Source organism: Syngnathus scovelli, chromosome 2 (assembly GCF_024217435.2).
Source record: "Syngnathus scovelli strain Florida chromosome 2, RoL_Ssco_1.2, whole genome shotgun sequence".
Lineage (NCBI taxonomy): Eukaryota > Metazoa > Chordata > Actinopteri > Syngnathiformes > Syngnathidae > Syngnathus > Syngnathus scovelli.
This window is the reverse complement of record NC_090848.1, coordinates 8787106-8813233: the sequence shown is the minus strand read 5'-3', so window position 1 is coordinate 8813233 and position 26128 is coordinate 8787106. Positions and strand designations below refer to the sequence as shown.

Here is a 26128-nt window from a genome sequence, read left to right as displayed (position 1 = left end):
AGGGGTTTTATACAAACAAGTTCAACTTAATTTTATAGCGTAATACTTGTTTATAACGTGATAAACTACGGCAATCAAACGTGGAGCTATGTTATAATGAAACTCCATCCATCTATTTTTTATCTTTTTTTTGTCCCGTTTTTTTTTTGTGGCAGTCATACTTAATACAAATACAGAGAGCGAGTTCCACTTTTTCATTTTTATTTTTTATTACTTTTTAATAGAGATAAAGAACAAGTATATAGATACGTATAGTTAGTATACAACAAGGAACAAAAAGTACAATTTATGCCAGGTGGTATACACATACATGTCACATGTGCGAGTTCCACTATTTTATTTTATTTTTGGGGGTGGATGCGTGACGTGCAGGTGCACCTGGCAACTGTCCATGGTGCTACATTTCTGTCAGCATATTGGTTTGGATTAAAAGGCAAAAAAAAAAAAGAAAAAAAAACACGCACGCGCGTAACCGTGCTACACAAACAAACGAACCACCTTGGAGAAACAAATTGCGACTTTATGTGGTTTCTCGCCATTTTCTGTGTGAAAGCAGTTCACACAGCTGTACTGGCGGAAGGATACTTCCCATTCGTCCACATAATACTGAACTTACAACTGGAAAGGGAGGCTATAAAAAGAAAATACAGGACCGAATTGTTAAAAAAAAAGTTGTTGTGATCTTTATAAACTCAAAGACGAGCTCTGAATCTGAGGATTATGCTTACCGCAGCGGGGGCGACGTTGGCGTGTCATTTCCTGCTCGGTGTCCATTGTGAGGAGGGAGGGAGCGCACTATTTGCCGACGCGCAAGCAGGCAGACACGCTGTTCCCGAGCGCTCCAGGGTCCAGGCCATCTTTGGTCGTCCTCGCCAGTGACATCGAGTGTGGACATCTTACACATTCAACTCCTCGTTGCTTCATCTCATGATTACAAAACACATTTAAAGTGCCGACCAGGCGTCTGGAGTAGCTGCACTGTGAGCAGGACACTGAGTGGCATTTTTTCCCCTAGCGGAACAGTTCGTTGCGTTTCTCATAGAAAAAAAAAAGAGGGCGAGACGGGAGAGGCGGTGAGACAACAACATGGATGAAGAATATGATGTGATCGTTTTGGGCACCGGACTCACAGTAAGACGTCAAGCTTCATTTTTGCATCCTTGGGCTTCAACTGAGCGTCTTTTAGTGTTGGCCAGCACCATCGAGGCCCGAAAGATAAAACGCCTCCCGCCGGTGCATTCGTGACATAAGGACATTGTGATAGGAAATGTGCATTTAGATGCTTAGATGGACGCTCAAGTGAAATACGAGTGGAATTGTGCGTGGACGGGCGGGGGTCGGGTTTGGTGTACGTGGGGTGTAGTGTTGCAGCCTGTAGCATCTTTTAGGCGTCACCCCGTTGCTGCTGCTGTTCCTCCTCGCCGCCGCAGGCCGGAGCCCCTCTCGAATCCAGTTGCTGCTTCACGGCACGGCACGACATTAATGTGTCCTCTCGCACATTTGGGGGACATTTAATTTGAATCGCAAAACTGGTCATTTGAGAAGAGCCTTCTCCAGCCAATCTTGTCATGCTGTCTCGTGTGAACACGTCATCATGACACGCACATCGAGGCTGACAATATTCCTGTTCTTTTTTTTTTTTTTTTGCAAAGAGTTAAGTCGAGAAATGCTGAAGCCTGAATTGGCGCATGCGCATACCAGTCTGGCTCTCCCCGCATCCGTCTGTTCATTTCGCATCACTTCCGCTAGTTTGTCCAGGGGAGGGTCAAACAGTTGATGTATTGGCCACATTCACCTTAATTTAAGCTCAAATGGGCTGGGTCAGTATAATTGTGGCCTAAGCCGCTATAAATAACCACTTTTCCAAGTATTCTCCATTATTAATTGTTGCCCAGCAATATTTAAGGCATTTCCTGGGTTTTTAAACACTAACAATAATAATACCAATAATAATTATAATCAGATGTTAATAATAATTATTGTTATAACAATAATGATTATAGTTATAATAATAATACTAATTATTATTATTATATATTTTATATATAATAAGTTATTTATAATGATAATTAATAATAATACTAATTATTATTATTATGTTATTGTTAATGAATATCATTAATAATAATTAAACACGGTTATCATAATTGTATTGTGAAAAGCTGCCCTTTGGAGAGTCCTCATTTGTTTCCATGCAACTGTTTTGTGCAGGAATGTATCCTATCTGGGATCATGTCTGTGAATGGCAAGAAGGTTCTGCACATGGACAGGAACCCGTACTATGGTGGTGAGAGCTCCTCCATCACCCCACTGGAAGAGGTAACAGGGCCCTCAAAATGTTAGATGCGCCACAAGGTGTTTCCTTTTGCACAAGCTGCAGCGTCTGTTCATGTCCATCTTGTGCGTTCCCTCAGCTTTACAAGCGCTTCAGCCTTCCTAACACTCCGCCCGAATCGATGGGCCGAGGACGCGACTGGAACGTAGACCTCATTCCCAAGTTCCTCATGGCCAACGGTCAGTTCGGTTTTGTACGTACGTGGAAACAGGTTAGCCAATAAGCCTTAGAAGCCTTGACATACACGTTTAATTGGGGACTCCAAAGACTTGTATCTCAAATGTGGCTGAAAATTTTGAAAAACTCTACTGGCAACTATTTTTCCTGAGTATTGCAATTGCGAATTAAAACCTAACTAGACTAAAGAGTATGAATATAACCAAAACTAACAAAAACTGTCTTGGCACAAAAAATAGACTAAACTGAAACTGAAAAAGGCCATCAAAACCAAGCACTAATTACACATAAATGTTTTGTTCTTATAGGTGAGGCTTATGCGAAAGTATAAATCGTTGTTATAAATCAGATCTTAGCAATACTGCAAGCAAAAATGTTTTTTGATTTTAGGTCAACTGGTGAAGATGCTGTTGTACACAGAAGTGACTCGGTACTTGGACTTCAAAGTGGTGGAAGGAAGTTTCGTTTACAAGGGAGGAAAGATTTACAAGGTCCCGTCCACCGAAACCGAGGCGTTAGCTTCAAGTAAGTCCGAATGCCTCCACAAATTGAGCACAACTGCTGCTTTAGTAGTAACTCCTACGCTCGACTCTCCAGATTTGATGGGAATGTTTGAGAAGCGCCGCTTCCGCAAGTTCTTAGTCTTCGTGGCTAACTTTGACGAGAACGACCCCAAGACCTTCGAGGGCGTGGACCCCAAGACCACCACCATGAGGGATGTTTACAAGAAGTTTGACCTCGGCCAGGATGTCATTGACTTTACTGGCCATGCCCTTGCCCTCTACAGGACAGATGAGTAAGATCGATTGTCGATTGACGATTCCATTCCATCAAAATCCAATTTTCCTCATTGGTTACGATGAGTCTGTCACACGTTTTTAAAGGGGAAGTCAACCCCCAAATTTTCTTTCCTATAATATTTTCTGTGCATTCCAAATTGAAGCACAAGGTTCTGATTCATATTTTGTTTGTGTAATATGAATTAATCAGTCAAAATCTACCAACCTGTTGAAAAACATAGTTGAAGATATTTGTTATTGGTCGAAATACAAATGCCCATGGCAGTGAATGAGTTCAAGTTGACATCAAGATATTTCGTGTGTCATCAGGTACCTGGATTTCCCTTGCCTGGACACCATCAATCGAATCAAGTTGTACAGCGAGTCGCTGGCGCGTTACGGGAGGAGCCCGTACCTCTACCCCTTGTATGGCCTTGGAGAGCTGCCGCAGGGATTTGCCAGGTGTCGTGACACTGTTCATTTATCCATTTTTTGATGCGGATGAGTTTGCTTGAACAGTTCTTCTTCACTCTCCTTAGATTGAGCGCCATCTACGGAGGCACTTACATGCTGAACAAGCCAGTGGATGAAATTGTTATTGAAGGCGGCCACGTGATTGGCGTTAAGTCTGAAGGCGAGGTATGGTGACACGGGAGGAATTGGGAACACTTTCAGATACTTATTTACTTGCACTGAATTTGATAGACATAGAGAGTCATGGGAATAATTGAAGGGAACTTTGGTTCAGGTGGCTCGCTGCAAGCAGCTGATCTGCGATCCCAGCTACATCCCCGACCGCGTGCGCAAGGCGGGCCAGGTGATCCGAGTCATCTGCATCCTCAGCCATCCCATCAAAAACACCAACGATGCCAACTCCTGTCAGATCATCATCCCTCAGAATCAGGTCAATCGTAACTCCGGTGAGCGTTACTCACTATCAACGTGGCATCATACCATCAAGTTATATAATCTTGATGGAATCTGTGGAATTTAGTCTCGCTGTTGCACAAAGTACTTATGCATTTTATGACCACTCTAGATGTTTTTCAATAAATTTCCTGGGAATATCACTTACAGTCTCAAGCTGAAATCTCCACTAGAGCAAATTTTTAAAAACCTTCTTTTACTGTAGTTGTATGCTTTGTTTTTGTTGCGTTTAAACGCTGTGGGTTTTTTTCTTCTGCAAAGCACTTTGAGCTGCAATACTTGTGTGAAATTCGCTCTATAAATAGCTTATTGGTTATTTTTAAGACATTCTGCTTCATTGTGCAGACATCTACGTGTGCATGATCTCTTATGCCCACAACGTGGCGGCCCAGGGGAAGTACATCGCCATTGTCAGCACCACAGTGGAAACCAGCGAGCCGGAGTCTGAGATCCAGCCTGCCATTGAGCTGCTGGAGCCAATTGACCAAAAGTAAGTCTTTCCTTTTCCATTGCGACCTGAGATCACCGTTAGGCTGGAGAACCGCCACAGTGAGGATTTTGTTTCTTGCAGGTTTGTGGCTATCAGTGATCTCTACGAGCCCACGGATGACGGCACGGAGAGCCAGGTGAGATTATCTCGAGGGATGTCACTCAGGAAAATATTTAGAATCGATTAGTTAATCAATTAATTAAATAACTGCATTAAAAAATTCCATTAAGATTTTTGCTATTGCGCAATATCACATGAGTGGGAGTGATGCACTCAGCCATTTGGTAAGTGAGAGCTACTTCTTGGCTACTGATTCATGCTAAGGAAAGAAGGGCAAGAAAATTACACTACGACACTTTTTAAGATGTTTCAGGTTCAACTACAATATTACAGCTGCCAGTAATAATTATTATAATAGATTAATGTGAATGGTTAGTTTGTAACATCTGTCAGAAAATGAAAAAACATGATGATCATTGTATCGCCGAACTTTGCACTGACTAAAATCCGAGGATTTGGACAACTTGGACAAGTTAAATAATAAACCGTTAGTTGTCGATGACTCGATTCATTTTGAATCGCTAGATCTATTGCTCCTAACAATAACTTTGCATATCTTGGCAGATCTTCGCCTCCAGCTCCTACGACGCGACCACTCACTTTGAGACCACCTGCAATGACATCAAGGACATCTACAAGCGCATGACGGGCAGCGACTTTGACTTTGAGAACATGAAGCGCAAACAGAACGACGTGTTCGGGGAGGACGAACAGTGAGCGGCCCCGCTCGAGAGGGAGGAGGCGGCGTTGGAAAGGGGCAAAAGGGGGGAGATGGCCTGGCATGAAAATGCTGTGCCCGCCTTTTGCCACCATTTGCCTCCTTTTCCTTGTACGCTCCCCTCTCTCCTAACACACACACACACACACACCGCAGTCACCCAAAAGCAGAGCTGATACGGTCATTCATTCCGTTGTAGAATCTATAATCACGTCTTGTCTGTAGATGTCCATTTAGAATTTAGCATTTCATTCTTTTCCGACCATCTTTTCTCATAGTATGTCAGTTAACAGCTTTGTGTAGAATTTTCCAGAAGGCTTCACGTGCATGCATGGTAGTCCCACGCAGTAGTAGCGCGCAAACAACACGGACGGCGCTCCGAAGGCCGCGCCGTGGCACCTGTCAGCCCTGCTTTTATTCGTATGACACGCCACTCCTACTTTGGGCGCAATGACGTGCGTCTTCTGTCGACCAATGTGCTAACTTTGCCACTCTGTCGTGTTCCCACCTGCGCTAGCAAGCCAGCTAGCCGGTTGGCTCTTTTCTGTCACTTCAAAAGCAGTCATTTGGTTAACATGTCACATCCCTTTTACCAGTGCAGTAGTTTTAACATTTAAAAGGATTTTATGTGCTTGCGTTTGGTGCACGTTTTCACTGGCTGAAGTTATGACGTTTACAGAGGCGAGGTACAAACTGAGCTTGAGCAGAAATGTTGTTTAGAGTAAGCAAGACTAAGGTGAGACTTGTTTTTTTGATTGTGGCGATTGGAAATGACAGATGTGAACACATTTGTTAATAGTTTAGTGGAATGTTTCACTCGTGAGTGAATGAAGACTGACATTTTGGCTGAAAGTGAAAGCACCCGATTGTGTCCCAGTTGTTCCAAGCCTTGTGTAGGTCAATGAGATGAGTCAGTCACTTGGAGGCTAAATGTACAGTCAGGTCCCTAAATATTAGGAAATGGGAACAATTGGACCAAATGAAACAAACAAGATTTGGTTAGATCCAAACAGACAACAATTGTCTCCATTTCCCGATAACGATGGACGGGACTCCGGTGAAAGTATGAGCTTGGCGACAGAGGGACGGTGAGAAGCCTCCACGATGACAAAGCCGAAGAGAAATGCCGCCCCAAAACAAACAAACTGACACGCTGTTATTTGATCGAAGCCTTAATTTGGGCTTTGATTTAAAATTTTGGCCCATTATGTTCCTAAAAGCACTTGCTCACTTACGCTTCTGCCCATCCAACTGCTTCCTTTAGCATCCGTTCACTCGGCGACCCTGAAAAGAGTTCATGAGTGTATGTGTCTTAATGATATTCTCTATTTATTCAAGTTGAAGATGCTATACACTCATTTTGCTTGTTCTGCAATGTGCAAATACAGAGCAATGACGTGTTTCATTTGACCAGCCATCCTTCCTTCCTTCCAATTCTTTGCTTGGATTGAGAAACGGTATTAGCGACAGTCCCAGTCCAGATGCGAACAGTTGTCTTTTTGCCACTTTCACACTGTTTATTCATTGTTTAACTCAACATTGTTTGTGTGTGTGGACAAATGTTACCTGAAAATAACTGGAATTCGCTTTCCTCATTAATATATTGCCCTGCCTTCCTCATTATAAAGTGCTATAACATCTTTTTATTTAATTTATTGAAAACAAAAAGGCCCACATGTTGTTGTACTGTTTTAATTCACATCGTTTGGCCTTTGAGATTCACTATTGACAACTTCCCATTGAATTGACTAAAGAAATAGGCCGAGTAGTAGAAACCTTACTGTCCTTGTTTGATCACTAGTATGTGAACAATGCCTAATGTCTTGTGTAACAAATACAATGAAGTAAACTATGAATGAAATGATAGAAAAATAAAAAAAAAGCACATGGCGAAATCTGGAAAAATGGTCTGCCTTTCTTTTTAAAGATAAAACCGATGGATGCATCCAATAATACTCTATGCACGTTGACTAAAACAAGAAAACATAAATGTTGACTTGATTACAAGTAATGAAACAAAAACAAACGTACGAATTTTGCTACCGCACAAAAAACACATTGTGAATATGAACCGGAGAACATTCGGTTTAAATGGTGTCAAACGTACGGCCCGTGGGCCAAAACCGGCCGTCAGACAGTCCTGGCTTGTGGGCATAGGGAACAAACCTCAATTCTTCAACCAATGTAACTGATATTTGATATTTTTGTCCACTGGAGGGCGCACTGACGACCACTCAATTTTATTAACCATTTAAATGTTTTATATTGATGGGCTTCTGAAGAATACCAAATTTCAGTCACATTTCCAAAAGTGGTTGGTTTAGTGGAACCCTTTTTGTTTTGTTTTTCATATAGGCCACTGCCACAACTTTTTTTCTGTTTTTAATGTCTACATTTACAGGATAAAGGGACAACTATACCCTGTATCTGAAATGTTCCCACTGAGTTTGTATGGTGTGGTGAGTCAGTTGACATCACTAAGATGCAAATATATAAGTACTTTTAAAATGATTTCTACTTCTTTAAAAAAAGTTGTTTTATAAAAGGTACATACGGTATATAAGTCCACTTTGAGCTATAAGTTGCACATTCATGTGGAAATAAAAATTACTGATTCAAAATTCTCTGTTGAAAACTGAAATCATTCTTTTGAAAAATTTTAGCTTACTATTATGATTTGCAGAAACATCTATTAATAGAAATAAAATAACCAACTAATGTGATTATTTCCAGGATGCACTTGTAATTATTGGCTCCAAAATAATGGGAAAATTTTATAATAGTTGCTACTAGCTTATCAAGCAACAGATACACTGGTCCAAAGTGGGGTGAATGAGGCCCCTAAAGTCAAATGAATTTGACATCCCTGGCTCAAACGATTGTGTGTATCTTTGTTTTGAATTTGTCGGTCATCTCTTCTGCGCACAGAAAAACAGACTGTCACTAAAAAAATGTGACAATGCCGCAGCCCGTCCGAGCGGCAGTTTGTTTCTCAAACCACAATGTCACAATGCCTCCACTTGGACTTGCGCCGCAAGGTTGCTAGGGGACAGGGCAGAGCCCGCTGAGCTACGATTACACGGCATCCACCACGAAGCTGGCGTACGGCTGTCCGAGCAGTCGTTCTACCTCCGACTTGGGCACCACCCAGCACTGCTCCGCGTGTCGCCTGAGTAGTGTATCTTTCAGCATCTTGTCCTGCAAGGTGACAGGCAGCAGCTGGGAGCCCCGCCTCAGGACCCCCCGGGCTAACGTTCCGTCATTGTTTTCCCCATGATGATAATGGCTCATAGCTGCTACGCTTAAGGCAGCATGCTGAAACTGGCCTGCAGACAGAATGGAAATGCAACATTAAAAATCACTTTTTCAAATAAAAGAAAATAAAAATACTTGGACTACGCAAAAATTAAAGGACATTTTCTTGTCCGCACTTTACCGCCATCTTAATTCTTAAATTATACCAGCCCTGAGAAAAAAATGTAACTGGTGCTGTGGCTCCGAAATCCGTGGCAGGTGTCCAACAGAGGACGCTGCTGCACCACTCTTTGCATCTTTTACCTAATTAAAATATTACAAAATTCAAGTCCAGCAGCACCTTGAAAAAAATTGACTGCCAATCAAATCCAGGGTTCCCTGTGATTCTGAAGAAAATGCGTGGCTATTGGTCATCTTACCCAGAAGGCCTCGAGTGGAGGCCGACAGCCCGCGTCCACGTGTGATGTAGAAGCCCAGGTGCGCCATCTGCAGGTAGCTGGGGTGCTTGTAATGGTGGAAGAGAACCAGGAAGTGCACATCCTCGGCCAGCTCGATCCAGCAGCCCCGGTGGTTGTCCACGGCGACCGTCACACCCTGCCTCCTTATCGATCCTGTTTGATTGATGCTGAGAATGTCCCGCCCTTCGCCTTCGATTACCACCTCATCCAACGACACCGTGATCGTGATGGCGCTCGAGCGGCCAGCGGCTGCCGAGATGTTCAGCCGGTCAAAGTAAGTTCTCGAGCGGTTTTCGTGGCCGCGCTTGGGGGGAGCTCCGGTCAGGTGGCCATCTACCATCAGTCCTTGAAAGGGTTACAGATTTTGTTTGTTGTTTGTTGTGGGAATGGCCAAAGAATGAAATACCTGTCTGTGGGTCCTCCACCAGCCTTAGCACATCATTAGCTCGGCCATCTACGGTGAAACACAAGTTCTGTTTCTGCTTCGGTAACTGGAGCACAAAATGAGGATCTCCATCAGCTGGAATACAAGCAGTTGAAGCGAAATTAAAATTTCAAACAGACACTTGCCTTAACCTTTAAACTTCCCTCTCCAGCAATCAGTAGAGAACATCGAGTCTACAAGTTGAGGATTCAGTTACCTGATGAGGAGAAGTGCTCAGCGCTCAGTCTGGATGGAGGTTCTAAAAGCACAAGACATTCAACTAAAGGACAATCCTCTTCATTTCCAAGCACTGAAATCAATCACAAGAGTCCACATATACAGGTGGCATGGTCACAGGGTCTCAGCACTTCAACCGTTTGAGAAGTGTACCTACCGAAGGATTCCGTGTCAGCAGCGTTGCCCCCTAAAACGAGTGGGGACAAAAAAGCAAACATGTTTTCAGAGAGTAGAGAATGGGCTCATGTTCCCGTTTTCAACTTACAGGCATCATAGTTGAGATCGTAGTCGTAATCATACGTCACGTCATAGTCTGGACAAAGCAAAGTTGAGTTTTATGAAAAGATTTATCATATCAAGAATGATTACTCATACTTACCTTTCACAAGGTCAATATCTGTTGAATAAAAGATGTATGGATAGAAATGAGAATACAGACTGCCTTGAAACAAACTATTTTGGATGAAAACATTTTCTCTTCACCTTTTCTCTGGATCTGAATGGAGGTAGAGACATCTAGTGGAAAGATAAAGAATGAATATTTACATGAAGCTATGGGATTGTTGCATTCAGTTGTTGGCCTGACTTATTTTGTTGGGCTAAGAGAGTAAATGAGGTGGCATTTACCTAGAAGGCCTGCTGCCTCCCACAACCTGGGCCCGTCTGTCACACCGGGCATGGGCGCAAAGGTGGCGGGCATGAGGTTGGCGACACGGATATCGTTCTCTTCCGCAGCTTTTATGACGTTTCCTTCCAAATCCGGAGCAGGGACCGGAGTGGGAGTGGGTGGAGTGCCGGTGATGTCTGGGCGGGTAGATGCAGTGATGCTCTCTGGTTCCGCCTGTCTGGTAGAAAACGGGGTGGTGGAGGATTTTCCAGGGAGAGCGGGAGGCGTGCTTGCCACAGTTGAAACCATGGAGGGCGAAGAGGGAGTGGAGACCTTTCCAGGTGTGGAGGGCTGAACTGTCTTGGGAAAATGGACTAGAGAACTGGACAGTTTCCCACCAGGAGGCATAGAGGAACTTTTGGAATCATTCTGAGAAGGCTTTTTTCCAGAATATGGCACTGGGGGAGGTTGAGTGGCAGCGGGGCTGAACATTGCCGTTGTTTTCACAGTTTTTGTGGCGGGAGGAGGTAGTGAGGTTTTTTTAGGTTGTTTGAGAGGGTTCGGTTTGTTGGTTCTCGAGATAGAGGGGGACTGGGCCCTCTTCGCAGCAAACATTTTGGCTGTCACCGTTGCGGTTGTCGTTGCAATGGCGGAAGGCTTTGCAGTGGTTGGTGCAGCTTTGTCCACATCGGGCTTCACGACGACTAAAGATGTGACAGGCGTGACAAAGTTGTACTCCAAGGAGAGGTTGGTGGCCTTGTCTGCCAGGAGCTTCTGCATAACGGCGTCTGTGGTGTTGAGTTTGGCCAGGAGCAACTCCTTGATGGTGAAATATGCCCAGAGACGACGCACAAAGCTAGACATACCTTCAGGAGCCTTCGAACAGTCCGAAGAGCGCCATGTGCTGTTGATCAATACGTCATTCTCCAACTTCATGCGCTGCTTGGAATCACTGGCTAAGAGCGACACCCTGAAGTCCTTCAGCCCCGCTTGAAGCCTGCCGGCCACCACCAACTCGGAGCCTCTGAAGTAGTTTGGGAAGATAGAGCGGGTGATGTCAAACGCCTGCTGGTCCAGATAGTGGAGCTGGACGTCGGACAATAAGGGACTGGCCACTTCGTCGTAGAAGCCTTTGAGCTGCAGAGCGGCGTCGGCGTCCTCGTAAACCATCCGAGCCACACCGCGGTTGTCCAGTGCCAGACGTTTGAGGAGCGGCAAGTCGGCATCGTCCCCGAAGGCCAGGCCAAAGAGAGAGGCTGAGCCCAGCGCCTTCTTGGCGTTACTGAGGATGACGTCGCCTGCCGTCACTCCGATCGTGGCCTCGCCGTCGGTGAGGAAAACCACCAGGGGAACGCGGCGGGAGCCGGAGGACGGCTGGTTTAGCAGCTGGGCAGCCGAGAGCAGAGCCGCGTTGATGTTCGTCCCTGAAGAGAGAACGAGAGCAACAGCGGAGATGGTCGGCGTTAAGTAAACAACTAACAACAGACAGGCTAAATGACTAAAAACCCCAACTTTGTCTTTAAACCCTAATTTGTGACCTTAAACGTCGTTTGAAACCCAACAGGCCAATGAACAACCTTTCTTTAGTATCAAATGTGCTGGAGAAAATGATGGCAGAACAATTGATGGAACATCTACAGATAAATCTGCCGCATCAGCTCTATTCTGCATTAAAATAATAATTATCATATATAGTAATTAATTATTTTAAAAACTCACCTAAATTGAGAGCCTAACCTTGACTTCAAACCCTAAAGTGTTGTGGAGATCAGGCAAACATTTCTTTTAATGACACTCGTGATACAAATCCAGAAGCAACAATGCTGACTCACATCCTTCCGCAATAATCCTTTTGACGAACTCTTTGGCATCTCGTACGTTCTGCCGAGTGGCGCGCACCGTCTGTCCTTTCTTCCAAGTGTGAACCTTATCTGAGAAGGTGACGATGTTAAAGTGGTCTCCTTCCCGAAGGTCCCCGAGGATAGTGCTCATTGCCTGCTTGGTCTACTGACACAAATCCACAAATGGATGACACTGTGCGACATTTCAAATAATACAGGCACGAAATACAGAAACATCAACTTGTAGTAAACGTAAATAGTATTTAAAACACCAAATGTGAACTTCATCACACTTGGTCTTATCTTGTGACCTGTTTGATTTTGGTGCCAATCATGGAGCCGCTGACATCGATGACAAATATGACATCTTTGGGAACCACGGGAAGTCCTCTGGGTGCAAAGTAATGCACAAAGTAGCCGTCAAACACCTGGCGAGAAGACAAACGTCATCCAGGCACGTCTCCGTTTGACAGATCAGTTTCCAGCCATGTCGCTCACCTGGATGTCCCCGATCAGGTCTGTGAGGTTCACGTCGTATTGAAGAACAAAGTCAGCATTCAGACCCTTGGGCGAAATGCTAACCTGCTGCTGAGGTGTGGGATTGTAACGAACGCGAGCGCAGCCCACGCTTTCTTCAACCTGAGTCGACGCAGGAGGATCTGCGTTACCTGCAGGGACACCGTGCTGCAATGTGTCCATTTCACAAGTTTGTATCACGAGCAACAAGGATGATTTAACTCGCTCAAATATAGCACAGATCCCCTCGTTGCCACGACGATTGCAATTTTTATTGGAAGGCAAACACGAGCCAGAATTACCTTGAGCTTTGTTGTCGGACAGCAGTCTGCTTGTCCGAAGTGGAAGGACCTTGATGTAAGCGATACCCGTTGGCTCTGCTAGACTGACTTCTAACGTGAGGTTGGAAACGGGCTGGCCGGGCCGCAGAGCCACGCTAAGCTCGTAGCGGCCCAAGCGGCGAGGGAGCAGCTCCTCGTAAGTCAGGCAGAAGGACATCCGAGCTCCTGGTGGCACGCTCACCGCCACACGAAACTTCTCAATCTCCCGTTCTCTGGTAGAAACAAAATGGTGTTGTAAGAAAGAACCACGGGAAATTCCACATGCTAAACTCATGAGCTTGGATGAGCTTTTTCTTCTGTTCCACCCTAAATAAATTAAAAAACTTGGAAATAACACTGCTCACAAAAACGCACATATGCCAATGTTATTGTTATTATTGCGAAAACTACAAACCAAAATGGTGGCCCACGATTTTTGTACAGTGCAGTAAATTCATTTGTCTTGGACTAACTTGGTAGCGACCAGTCCTGCTGTTTTTCCTTGCTTCTTTGCAGCGTCGTATATTTTCCTGGCCGTGGCTCGCTCCTTCACCTGGGCCACATACATCTTGCCGCCCGACGTGCTGAAGGGAAAGACCAAAAAAAATTACAACAAACACCACATTTAGTGGGCCCCTCCATGTTTTTGCCTATTTTAATAGTTCAAACCATAACAATATCACAATAAATTTAGTCTATATAGCCAGCCAATATAGACTCCAGCATACCTGGACTAAATGAGAGGATAATTGAGCTCAATGGGAATTCTTTTTTACGAGCAATTTGAAGTCAGACCCGCGTCATGGAATGGTGCCACAGTATTTCAAAATGGCTGTGAACTTCACCCTCTTTGTTGGAGTGCCACATGCAGCAACACATATGTTGCTTGTTAGGAGCGAATGGCGTGTGAAAAGTAGGCGTACTTCAAAACAGGCCGAGTGGAAAAATAATAATTTCCTTAACACGGGCAGCACCCAACAAAATCCCCGAGCCAAACCAACTCTCTGAGTGTAATCCAATTCACGCAACTTCCTCATTTCTGCTGACCACAGGGGTCACATGACAAGGTGCTAAATTAAGGTCAAATCCTTAAAATAAATATATCCTGAGAGAAAAAAAAAAAACTTCAAACAGCAACTAAAATAAACCTTGGGGCATAAAACGCGTCTTGTTCGGGCCATGTGCATGAGAAGCTTCTGAGTGTAAAATGGAAGACGTTTGTATTTCCGTGCTGTGGAGGTGAAGGAGCGGCTGTGTGTCCACAAACAAAGCCTTCTAAGTTTCACACACACAACCAATGCCTCGCACAATATTTTTTCCCCTCCGGGTATTTGCCGTCGGCACAGGCTCTAATTGTGCGAGAATATGAAAAGGTGTAGAAAAAAAAAGGATCTTAAATAGCGGCAGACTGGCACATAGTTAAAAAGTCTAAAGGCGGCAGCGGGCGGTGTGTGTGCACGTGTGTGCGTATCTCCCGCTTGGCTGCGAGCCTCAGTCAACTGTTACGCCGCTGAGGGGGGAATAAGCGGCACTAGGCAAACGGGCTGTCGTTTTCTCCATGAACTTTCTGCACAAAAGGCGGCATTCACGCTCTCTCGGGTTCCCGCTTCCGAGCGCCGTGATGGCTGCCGGCGTGGACTGTTGACTTATTTGTTTTGTTTATATTTAGCACTTTGAAACGAGTGTGCTTCCCAACACCTTTAGTAATCAAATGATGCCCCGCCCCCAGACGCCTTGCCGAATTCCTCGCAACTTCTATCTAGATCTTATATTTGCTCTTGAAGTGAATGCTCTTTGGTCCCAATCTGTCACCTAAGGTGGAGGAAAACATCAAGACTCACTGGACTATTCATAAAGTTCAGCTGTGGATAATCTCACGCAGTGGTGTTTCGATTTTCCATTTGATTTGTGAGCAAAATTGAGATACGAGTGCCCAATTTTGGCTGTAAACTTAAATGAATTCACTTCTCAAGCAGCAGTTAGCTGGCAGTAAACGAGTCTTCAAAGCGACACCTCAAGCTTTTTGTGGACGCTCTCAGTTTACTATAAAACTGAAAGGAAAACAGAGACTTATAAAAACAGACTAACAATTCACATCCATGCGGCAATGTTGTTACCCTTTATCTGAACATGTTGATTTAGCCCAAGTAGATAGCAGATATAGCAACACTTACATGCACATATTCTTTATCCTCTGCAAAGAACCATTGCAACCTGTGCCATAAATTAGTCTCAAGCCCCATTGAAGGATTGAGTGCTATCAGAAACGCCGTGAGCCTCTTTCACCAAATATGAGTGTAAATGTTGACTTACATGGAGAAGTTGGAGATGAATGCAGAGGAAGGAATGTCCACCTCAAAGGCAGCTTCCTTGGTGACAGCCATTTGGTTCCAAATGGAGCTCTGCACATTGGTGACAGCATAGCGGGACACCACACTACACTTGACGTGGTAATCCGTGACCTTCAACTGCAGGCATGGAACATACGAACATGTGAAAAGGAAAAATTCGTGTATTGGGATCAACTACTGCTTTCTCAGTTTAAATATTTTTTTCAAATAAGACTGATTATCCTTGTGTGACCTTAAAGAATATATTTGCAAGGATCAACATTTTTGTAGACGGATGTTACGGATTAAACCGGCAGCTGTATTTTGTGCATTTTCTTCACTGCTAATTTAAAACAATATCCTGTTTTTGTACCAAGCAACAGGAACAAAGGAATGTTTTTAACCCATTGAAAAAGAAATCAATCTTTTTCCCCCAATTATGAAATCTGATTGGGCAAACAAAATTTGGACAGAAAGGCCAGTGTTGTCATGCTGCCAGCTGTGGCATGAGGCCCATGTTTGTCCTTCATTTTCTGTCAGGGTACAGTCCGATTCCCTCTACCGACTCAACAAAACAAAACAAAGCGGCTCCCCACATGCAGTCATGGCCCTCTTGTTGTTTACATGGGCCACGCCGGCGCCTGCTGAGAGCGGCGCGGTCAGCAAACGCTGCGTGTGATCTCCTGGCCTGCTTGCTGGTATTTTCGATGCTCCTACTTTGGGAAGCACGAGCCGGGTGTTTGTTATCCCGATTGAAATCATTCCCATTGAGTATCTCAGGTCAACCGGTTCCATGTGGTAGGATCTATTCAAGTCTGATGTTTACATGTGCTACTACGTTGAAGTAGAAGAGCCGTTTTACAGACTTGTGACATCTGCAGAGTCATGTGATTCTCAAAATCTATTCAGCTGCAATTGTTTTGATGCTTTTATGATATAGTATATTTATTGAGTGCAGTTCAGTTAAATTTACCTTTAAATTCAATACATTTGCATTTAAAATTCAGTGTTTAGTTTTAAAACATTACATGGAGACATTTTATGTGCAATACATTTGAACCGTACAATGATGAAAACAAAAGTTGATGGCAGCAGCCACCATGGAACGAAACTTACCGCTGGTCGGGTAACTTTGCTTTGGCGTTTGCCTCTCTGGAAGAGATGAGAAAGACTTGCTGTGAGTATAGGAATGACTGGCCCATTTTTAGCACCCCAAAAAGATTTGAGATTTTATATTTTACTGTTTTTTTTAACAAGCTATAAAGCTGTTAAAAACGCAGTATAGGCAACAGGTGAAATGTAAAATAAAACAAATACGGTACACTCCATTTTGCTTAAGAAACCAACTCCACCTTCTGTTTCAGTACAAGGGTCTCAAATCAGTCACAGATTTAATAATTAAATTCATACTAACATTAAAAACAGATACATTTGGTTCTGGGAATAAATGTGATGACATCACGTATTATCATTAGTGTCATAATTACACGAGACAAAGCCAAAATAGAAATTGGCACAATTCTATTTGAGTGTGCCGAAACGGTCTGGGAAGAACTGGGAATTGGGAGTTTAGTCGGCACTTGACCCGGATATGGACGATTCCACGGACGGACGAAAACCCATTTCCATCAGTCCGTCTTTTTTTTAACTTTCTGGTCCTGCATCCTTTATCCACAAAATGGGCATCCGACCTCCGCTACTTGCTTAATTTCACTTTGAGGAGAGAACTAACTGGAACTCTGCCTTTCAAGAAAAGTTATACAGAGTTTTGAACTCACTCTAGGGGGTTTCCTAACTCCAAAAATATGCACACTCCCTCCTGTGTTGTGGCAACCTTTTTTAGATTTGGTTTACTTGTCGACTTCCCTGCAGCATTCCTGTGTCCTTTATTCATTTGCCTTGCACACCGGTGCACAGCAGCCAAAACCCCCTCCCCACCTCCTCCCACGACCACAAACCCCAGCGCCCCTGATGTACGTCTTTGCAGCACCCCTTAAACTGCTCCTAGAATCGCCCCTGGTTTCCTACTAGTGCGTAAGAAGAACAACAAGGTGCTGCTATGCTTTCGGAAGACAACTAATGATGGGTCTCGCAAGGGGCTGACCACACTCCGGCCCTGTGCATGATGAATCCCAACCATTCACTGAACGGAGGGGAAATAAATAAATGCTCTCAGTGTACGCGGTGAAGGAGGAAGGCGCACGCGTCGGTTTCAAATGTTCATTTGGCACAAGTCATTGCTGTGTCAATACATTACCACACATCCGGGGGATTCAAACAAACACAACCTGAAGAGTGGAAACTGTGCGGGAAGCATTTAACTTTCTGTCTCATCATCAATTTTACACGAATGTCAAGAAGTTGAGATAATTTTTAAAAAGGTCAATTCTTTTTCTTTTTTTTTTAGTGTGGCATGCAACAGTCTGAAAATGAAAGACTTAACCGTTATATATATAGCATGTGAAAAAAATGTCCTCACCCTTGGAAGATTTTGTCCAGGATGAACCGAATAATCCCGAGATAATCCCTCTTGCGCGTAAAATAGAAAGAAAAGCAAAATGCACTGGATGTTCAAAAGCATCGTTTCCATGATCAAGCGGCTCTTTAGGCACTAAAACAAAAAAGTAAGATGATGTCCGGAGGAGTGACGCACCTCACATTTTTACCACTAACTACTACGCGCAACGCACGCACGCACGCACGCACGCTGCCTGCTTGGGGCTCCCACATCCACACCCACTCCTCCCTCCTCCCTCAGGTCTGTGAAAAAACACGCCAAGTATCAATTTAGCTAGAGGACGGTGAGTAAAAAGATGAAAAGCTGCAAAAAAATTCAATTCCAAGTGGAGTTGACGAGAGCAGCTCTTCTGTGCGTATACTGGAAATTCCACGAGTTGCTGCCACTCGGATTCATGAGTGCAATGACGAATTGCTGTCATGCATGCTCAGCTATTTGAGGGAGAAAAAAAAACCTTACGAGCCCGAAGTTCTCCTCTGCCTGCCACACTGGAGTCCTTTTACTGTTTGTACACGGACAGCTCGGACACACGTGGGCTTCACCAGAGGGGGGCAAAAAAAAAAAAAAAAAAGTACTCACGCTCTGTGCTTATTCGAACTCTAATTGTGTTAAGAGTAGCAGTAGAGGTAAAGATTGGCCAGTGTTGCCTTGAGATACGAGTTGCGCAACTTATTTTCAAGGAATACAATGAAGTTCAAAGAATTAAACTTAATGCAAGAGTACCTCAAATAACATTTGGGAATATCAAAAATGTTGGTATTTATAAATTTAATAATTAATCTGTCAAATATTTTTGTTACTAATTGAGAAATCAGATGTAACAAAACAAAAACATTCTATTCAAATTTTCATCCCTTTATCATACAAAACCAATATTTAATTTCACATTTACAATGCATCATACTCATCATGATCCAGTCAGTGGTTTGTAACATGCAGCATTTCAGAAAGGTAGTGGGGGAGCTACACTGCACACAGGCTGCTTTCTAGTTGACTGACATGAGGTGAAGAACCCAAGCACATCCAGGCCAAAGTCTTGGTCCAAAGTCTTGTAAGGCTCTGTAATTTACAGACAATTCATCGGCAATGCTTTACATAGGGAGGTGTAGCTGACTGTCATGGCGGACTACGATTAAGACTTTGACACTGACTACATTCAAAAATTGGCTTAAAGACTATCAATGGGAAATATCTTGCCTCCATCATACTGCAATGGACTCTTATTTGACCAGCCTACTTTGACTATTTCTCATTGCTGATCAATTTGTTTGGCATTGTGTCAACCACATGGGTGCTAGTTGGAATTCGAAGAACACAGTTGTCAAATGGAATTTGGCTCCATCTTGATATACATACAGACAGGAAGGGATCCCTGCAAGATAGCGTCTGCCCTCCAAACGACATGTTTTCAAATCATGTAGAATATGGAGCCACGCAATCGACCTTCCAGCTGATGCCAGTCGATGATGAGCATTTCAAGCCGCTCGGCACAGGACGACGCTTGAAACCTTGTGGAGTGTGGAGGTCCAAAATGCCAACCGTATCCCGTCTACCCATTGTTTAAATGTGATCAGGAGCCGTCTGCAACGCTTCCTCTGGGTTCCTATTGATGTCCACGTTCTGCAACAGCAACAAATTCAATGTGTGGTTTCAATAAGTACACTAAAATCTGTTTCAGCCATTTTTAAAAAAAAAGGAAAACTAGCATTCATAAAATTGTAGTTTAATCATAACAGGAGGATTTCCTAAATCGAATGTTAAAGCATTTAACAACATTTAGTGATTTATAAACAGGTTTAGGGTTTGTTCTTACCGTAGGTTTGTCTCTGTGCGTGTTGACTGCCTCTACATTGAGGTAAAAAGATTCAATTTTGCAGCCTACAAAGAAGAAGAACACCAGGAGGCATCAAGAAACATGGAACGTGCTGTCAAAGAGCCAAACAGCGAGCACTTACCATATGCTATTGGTGTGAGTTTCATCACTGTGTGGAGAGGGCATTTTAAATAGGGCAACTGGTCTTCAGAGAGAGCAAAAGAAGATTATGAAGGAAATGTGCCGATGGCGGACGAGATGAGTTCTGTACCTGCGGTTTTGTCCAGGAAGTAGGCCAGGAGGCAACGCATTACCGCTTGGTGGCAGATGACCAGAACATTCTCCTGCCTCTCCAGCTCCATGATGACAGGCTCCAGGCGATGGACCAGGTCTTCATAGGACTGAGAGAAAGAAATTGTCTGTATTCATTCAAGGCAATGTTGGCGTTCAGCCATATTGCATTTGCCGGTTTCCAAGTAAAATGGGATCACGGAATATATTTCCAAATGCAGCACTTGCAATAATTAAATTTACAAAAAAAAATAAAAAAATGATAAAGTGCATAGAGGGGAAGCCTTACCTCACCCTTTGGGTAACGGTAACGAAACTTGTCCTGGTCCCTCTGCGCAAACTCTTCGGGGAAACGCTCCTGAATCTCCTCATAAGTCAACTCCTCACACACACCCTTGGGGCAGCAGGAAAAAAAAAAAATTCTATGGAGAAAATCTTTATATCATAAAAAATAAACTTTTTCCTCACGAGACTTATTGTTTGCTCTTGGGCCCAAACTTTAAGAGTGGTAAATCAAAGAATTCTTAAATGTGTGATTGTATGTTTGTGGTCACCTTATTTACCATCCAATCAGAATGGAACTTACTGCGTCTATTTCATTGAGCGCTTTCCACCGCTCATACTGGACCCCCAGAGTGTGTGCAGTCTGGATGGTCCTCCTCATGTGGCTGGTCCACACCTTCAGGTCATGAATTTTCTGACTCTGCAGGAAAGTCTTCAAAGAAGCAGCGTACTGCACACATGGATTCACAATTAGTCAAGTGAAACCGATTGTATGAATCTAGGCACGGTCTTCTTCCACTCACTTCGTATCCTCTGGCGGACAAAGAAGAATCTCCGCCGATGCGACCCAGAAGATTGAGTTCGCTCTCCCCATGGCGGCTCAGGTAAATGGACCTCGGCGTAACGTGGATGTTCATTAGGTAGTAGACGATCCTGCTCTGGATGTGATCCTGGACCAGATTCACTTGATATCTTTTACCTACTTCGTATATCTTGATGTAGGAGAGCTTCCTGTTCCACAAAAACAAATTTTTGAGGCGCATGTCGTGTCATCAGAGCATCGTCTCGATCCCGGCTCTCCACCTGTCTTTCTCGTCATCTATCGGCATGTAGCTGGACTTGTAACACTCAATGCGTTGCTGAAAGTCTTCCATTGCTTCCTCCATGCTGCAATTGACGTAATCTGGACTCCCGAATTTTACTTGCTGCAAAGGATGTGAGTTTGGGATATTTAATGGAGCATGCAAGCATTGCTAGTAAAAGTTGGTGACATTTGCGGATAAACTTAAATGCACTATGACTAAGGGATGGTGTACATAACAATTTTGGTCTGCTCACTTTGGATGAACTGCAGGATCAGGGTCATGTACAAGAGATGAAAAGTTCTCACCTTGACATTCTCTGCAATTATTTCCGGGTCGTCACAGATTGACTCCACAAAGAAAACCTGAGCACAAATATTTTTAAAAGAAACACATGCAGACACTTAAAACAGAAGATGTTTTTTCTTTCCTGTTGCACTTGCCTTGTAGCCTCTCTCCTTGGCAAAACCGAGGATGAGTGCCCTTCTCTCCCTTGTGGTGTTGGTGGCATCAAAAACCTGTGTGAGACGCGTTTGTTATTTCTTGCAAAAATTGCTACTTAATCAGCGATAGTGTGAAGATTTGAACATTACTCTGACTCACCGCCACGTGACCTTGGTCACTTGAGAAGTAAGCGTCGACGTCTTTAAGGGCGGCTGCCGCGCACGCCCTGTGAAGCGAGGCACAACGTTGACGCTTTTTTAACGCCATCATCAAGTCACTGATCTATCGGTCCTTACTTGCGTATCCTCATGGCCTCCTCGTTGTCCGGTTTAAAGAATTCAAAGTTTTCGTAGGTCTTGACAGCCTGGCGGCGGTACTGGCCGACATTAAAAGCTGGTGGGAATCAACAACAAATGAAATATTGCTTCAATAGTTGATTGTTTTTCCTTTCTCATTGTTTGTTGCTGTGAAACTCAACTTTTCGTGAGAACTCCGATCCAGTTGAGGTAGCGGGTGAGCTTCTTGGAGATGTAAGTCTTCCCTCTAGCTGGCAGGCCCACCATGACAATGAGTGTAGGAGAGTTGCAGAACTGCGGCACTGATGCTACAAAACACAATATGAATCACTCAAGCATGAGGTACCGGGGTTTATTGAAGGGAAAGGGAGTTGTAAGGGAGTCGTAAGGGAGTCAGGTGGGGAACCGAAGACACATACGGGACAGAGACTCACGGCCAGCAAATAGACAGACAGACAGACAGACAGACAGACAGACAGACAGACAGACAGACAGACAGACAGACAGACAGACAGACAGACAGACAGACAGACAGACAGACAGACAGACAGACAGACAGACAGACAGACAGACAGACAGACAGAAGTCACGGGCAGGGTTTAAATGCATCAGGTTACAAGAGGGAGCAGGTGACAGACATGACGATAATGAAGGGGTGTGGCCTAAGGGAAGTTGACGGCTGAGCGTGCTGTGGCACGGGCGTGACACCTCTAGAATCTCTTCTAGATCATTCCCAAGTGTGAACAGTGATGAAGAACAACTTTGTGACACATCTTACTGTGGTTGGAAAAGCCCAAATTAATGGAGTAAACTCATCCATCCATCCATCCATCCATCCATCCATCCATCCATCCATCCATCCATCCATCCATCCATCCATCCATCCATCCATCCATCCATCCATCCATCCACAACTCATTCATTGATTCATTGATTCATTCGTTCATTGATTCATTCGTTCATCGATTCATTCATTCATTCATTCATTCATTCATTCATTCATTCATTCATTCATTCATTCATTCATTCATTCATTCATCTTCCGAACCGTTTATTCTCATAAGGGCTGAGGGCTGCCCCCCCCCAGATCTGCTCAGAACTATCACATTCTATGTTCAAGTCACAATGAGTTTTAACAAATTTGTAGTGATTTTTTTTTAAACTGCAAACTCCCTTTCAAATTGACAAATCTCCAAGATAAAAAAAAAAAAAAAGTGTGGGTTTGACTCTTACCCTGTTGCGATTCTGCTGTTGCTCATGGTGATGAAAACGGAAAAGGGGCAGTCATTTATAAGGCAGCCTACGGTACGGGGGGGGGCTTGTTGGCCTCCAGTCTGTCCGATTATCAATGGATTATGCCACATGTGCAAAATGTTGAATGGGCCTCGTCAGTGACTGAGCCTAGTCTGGCTGGCATGGGATCGGATGGCACCAACACTGTCTGGATCCCCTGCCAGCATGTGTGGGATGCAGGACTAAGAAGAAATCAATCTGTTGACGGTGACAAACAAAAGGCACACCACCAAAGAAAAATGCTACAAAAGGTATTTATTGAAATAATGATCTCCCAAGGCCATCTCAATGTACTACTCCCATTTGTTTCCCTTCCAAGAGCCCAAAATCTCAATCAATCAATGACTCAAAGCCAGATGACTTGACCTCTCTCTAGTTACATCTTTTTTAAGTCATGTTATCATCCACAAAAGTTGTAAGAAGCTCCAAGCCTATTTTGAAAAGGTAACAAGTGTATTTTTGTGTGTGTATCTGTGACAAAATTGTGACTAAGCAGAAAATCAGGTTGAAACGAAATCCTGTCACAGCTGACATCTTTTCTGCACCATGAATTCGTTCATGGTGATTAAATGCACGCAGAGGAGCGACAGTAAACACTTACTGCTGAAGGAAGGGAAGCTATGTCTCTTTGGCGGCTTTAATGGCCTGCGACAAATGTGGACGGTGATGTCAGACTGCAGATGCCTGCAGCCTAGCTTGCACATCTGATTGGAGCGGGGCAACTGATTGTATGAAGCGATTGGCTGGCGACCAGTCCATCTAACCCTTCTCTGAACTCAAGAAGATCCATCTTAAAAGCAACCAAGAGATTGTCTCAAACTTAGGGTCTTCCGAGTCTCCTTAAACATTGAGCCAGTGCTCCTTCTGGTGGTCTGACAAAAGCCAGTACAACATCATTTTACTTTTCCTTCTTGCATTTAAAAAAAAAAAAGAAATACAAATCTTCTACTCTCCTTGCTACTTCTGATGACAACACAACATTAAAAAAATATGTATTGGTTGTAATCTTAAGGATTATAAAGCGCAAATAACAGGAAAAGCGACGACACTGAAGAATGTGAACCAGATTTTGAAAAAGAAGTGAATAACATTACAGCAGAATGGTGGCAAGATGTTGCGCAACACTGGAACAATTGGCAATCAGTCAAGCTGCCAAAGTCTCGTTTCTTTATCGTTACGCCTCGTAGTACGTATGATTTTGGCCTCACAAAGAAGGCTTCAACAACAAGGCTACACAAAAATCACAACTGATAGTGTAATCATTGCTGCACTTTGCACCTCGAGAAAGCTGACCTTGTTTAACGACTCAGTTTGTCAAAGTACCTGCAAAATTCTACTTTCTATTCTCTTTGGTTTTGTTAGTTAGTCAAGTAAGACAGGCTTTAACAGCTGTAAAAAAACCTGCAAAATATAAAACGTATTAACAAGTAAAACAAACCTCCACTTGGCATAATATCCTGTCCAAAGTCAGGCCTTCAAAACAAAAGCATGAGTAGTATAATAACACTTTCAGCACATTTTCTTTGACCCTGTGGTGGTTTATGTTGTTTTCACACTAAGACTATTTTGTCCTTCTTTACTGAGTGTGATGGCTAAGTAATGTAACATGTGACAGAACTACGTTATGATACGGCGTGAATTTATTTTGGGGATCTGACTGCGTACACTCAGAGGTGGCAAATAGCCTCTTCAGAAACATGTGAAGCTCAAAGTTAAGCTCGTCTGTGATTGTCTTTGATATTATAAAATATCCTGTACTTTTAAATTCGTGTCTTAGCATCGCCCCCTCCCTTTAGCCCCGGGAGAGGAGAAAAAAAAATCCTACATCCGTTGCCCGGGGGTTGGCAAGCAGACTTGTTTTTGCCAATTGAAAGTCTACAATAAAGCTGGCCAGCATGTTTTCGGAAGAGAAAAGTGGAGTACCCGACACACACCACATGGAAAGGTCAAAGGCCAGATTCAAACCCCAACCTCAGAACTTCATTCTCCCCTAAGACAAGGCTTACAAGACAACTATAAATGGGCCGATGCTCTCCGCAGCTCACATCCGACCTCACCTGTGCTACTGTCGCACCGTCTGCGTCTCACTGTCTGTTCCAGCTGGGGAAGCTCCATCGTGTGCATCCGTCAGATGAGCTCACGCAACCCGGGACAGAAGAACCAATGCTCTTTTTAAAGACATCAAGCCCCTCATGCCCAAGTTATTTGCCAGCAAAGCCCACTCCCCACCCGCCGCAGCCCTCTTTTCATGACACATGGACGGACATACGATAGCAGCGCACTGCTGATGTCCTTTAACGTTTGCCAGGGCTGGAGTTCATAACACACATGCATGCACGCACACACAGTCAGCATGAAAAGGGAGAGTCCTAGCTAGTGCAAAGGTCACTCAAAAAGTAAGAAGTCTTTTCATGTGTATGAAGACGGACATAGAGAGCAATTAATAACCCATACATTTTGTTTGGGCGGGTAGCGAGTGCAAAGGTCACTCAGAAAGTGAGAAGTATTTCTATGTGTATAAGAGCAAGAGCAATAGATAAGCCAGACATTTTTGTTGCATTTGTTTTTTTTTTTGCACTTTCAATGGTTGTTGACAGTGTATGCGATAACGCAGCATTATTTATTTCGGCCGACAGACCTGTTTACCATCCATAATGTGTGACATACGAGGCATCGTTATTTGTATAGCACATTTGATACGCAGGGGAACTCAATGTACTTCACACAACCATAAGCGTAACATAGAAATGCATTAAGCAGCAAAACCACCGAAGACATTTGCAGCGCAAAGGCAACAAAAGTAGCTTATGAAAATGACTGAACTAATATATATTGACAACATGTGCAACCAAAAGATTTGAATACATTTAAAATCAAAATAAATAAATAAATAAATAAAATGTAGCTTTCCAAA

General features: G+C 43.7%; 3 protein-coding genes across 4 annotated transcripts; 1 reads left to right on the top strand and 2 right to left on the bottom strand.

Annotated features, from left to right (window-relative positions):
* The first annotated feature begins 849 nt into the window (after positions 1–849).
* gdi1 (GDP dissociation inhibitor 1) lies at positions 850–7391 on the top strand. Its single transcript, XM_049755293.1, has 11 exons — positions 850–1131; positions 2212–2319; positions 2415–2514; positions 2903–3037; positions 3110–3308; positions 3622–3753; positions 3831–3930; positions 4040–4211; positions 4564–4708; positions 4790–4844; positions 5333–7391. The coding sequence occupies exons 1-11, from the start codon at positions 1087–1089 to the stop codon at positions 5483–5485; spliced, it is 1344 nt and encodes a 447-aa protein (XP_049611250.1). The 5' UTR covers positions 850–1086; the 3' UTR covers positions 5486–7391.
* A 380-nt stretch (positions 7392–7771) lies between these two features.
* itih6 (inter-alpha-trypsin inhibitor heavy chain family member 6) lies at positions 7772–18712 on the bottom strand. Of its 2 annotated transcripts, none has more exons than XM_049755287.2 (17): positions 17954–18712; positions 16591–16626; positions 15458–15612; positions 13618–13728; positions 13127–13377; positions 12807–12976; positions 12620–12736; positions 12300–12471; positions 10488–11891; positions 10344–10376; positions 10240–10257; positions 10126–10173; positions 10018–10047; positions 9841–9933; positions 9606–9719; positions 9161–9544; positions 7772–8812 (listed from the first exon to the last, which is right to left on the bottom strand). In XM_049755287.2, exons 1-17 carry the CDS (start codon positions 18062–18064, stop codon positions 8562–8564), a joined length of 3498 nt encoding a protein of 1165 aa, XP_049611244.1. In that variant the 5' UTR covers positions 18065–18712; the 3' UTR covers positions 7772–8561. The 2 variants fall into 2 exon arrangements, with proteins under 2 accessions (XP_049611244.1, XP_049611245.1); XM_049755288.2 differs by having other exon boundaries at positions 9841–9882.
* A 135-nt stretch (positions 18713–18847) lies between these two features.
* Positions 18848–25431, bottom strand: LOC125989200 (6-phosphofructo-2-kinase/fructose-2,6-bisphosphatase-like). The gene is made up of 14 exons (XM_049755290.2): positions 25272–25431; positions 22104–22229; positions 21922–22018; positions 21785–21851; positions 21625–21699; positions 21490–21546; positions 21183–21304; positions 20903–21110; positions 20683–20829; positions 20386–20490; positions 20077–20206; positions 19948–20010; positions 19806–19870; positions 18848–19612 (listed from the first exon to the last, which is right to left on the bottom strand). The coding sequence occupies exons 1-14, from the start codon at positions 25336–25338 to the stop codon at positions 19553–19555; spliced, it is 1389 nt and encodes a 462-aa protein (XP_049611247.1). The 5' UTR covers positions 25339–25431; the 3' UTR covers positions 18848–19552.
* Between the last annotated feature and the right edge of the window lie 697 nt (positions 25432–26128).

What these genes read in the sequence shown, in the direction of transcription:
- gdi1 (XM_049755293.1), top strand. Translation starts at nt 1,087, where the DNA reads ATGGATGAAGAATATGATGTGATCGTTTTGGGCACCGGACTCACA. An exon ending in AACCGAGGCGTTAGCTTCAA is followed by an intron (nt 3,038 to 3,109) that starts GTAAGTCCGAAT and finishes TCGACTCTCCAG; the next exon opens with ATTTGATGGGAATGTTTGAG. An exon ending in CTGGAGCCAATTGACCAAAA is followed by an intron (nt 4,709 to 4,789) that starts GTAAGTCTTTCC and finishes TGTTTCTTGCAG; the next exon opens with GTTTGTGGCTATCAGTGATC.
- itih6 (XM_049755287.2), bottom strand. Translation starts at nt 18,064, where the DNA reads ATGGAAACGATGCTTTTGAACATCCAGTGCATTTTGCTTTTCTTTCTA. An exon ending in GCAAAGTTACCCGACCAGCG is followed by an intron (nt 15,613 to 16,590) that starts GTAAGTTTCGTT and finishes CCATGCCTGCAG; the next exon opens with TTGAAGGTCACGGATTACCA. An exon ending in GGTGGAGGACCCACAGACAG is followed by an intron (nt 9,545 to 9,605) that starts GTATTTCATTCT and finishes AACCCTTTCAAG; the next exon opens with GACTGATGGTAGATGGCCAC.
- LOC125989200 (XM_049755290.2), bottom strand. Translation starts at nt 25,338, where the DNA reads ATGCACACGATGGAGCTTCCCCAGCTGGAACAGACAGTGAGACGCAGA. An exon ending in TGTCCGCCAGAGGATACGAA is followed by an intron (nt 20,830 to 20,902) that starts GTGAGTGGAAGA and finishes CCATGTGTGCAG; the next exon opens with TACGCTGCTTCTTTGAAGAC. An exon ending in CTTCCTGGACAAAACCGCAG is followed by an intron (nt 20,011 to 20,076) that starts GTACAGAACTCA and finishes CTCTCTCTGAAG; the next exon opens with ACCAGTTGCCCTATTTAAAA.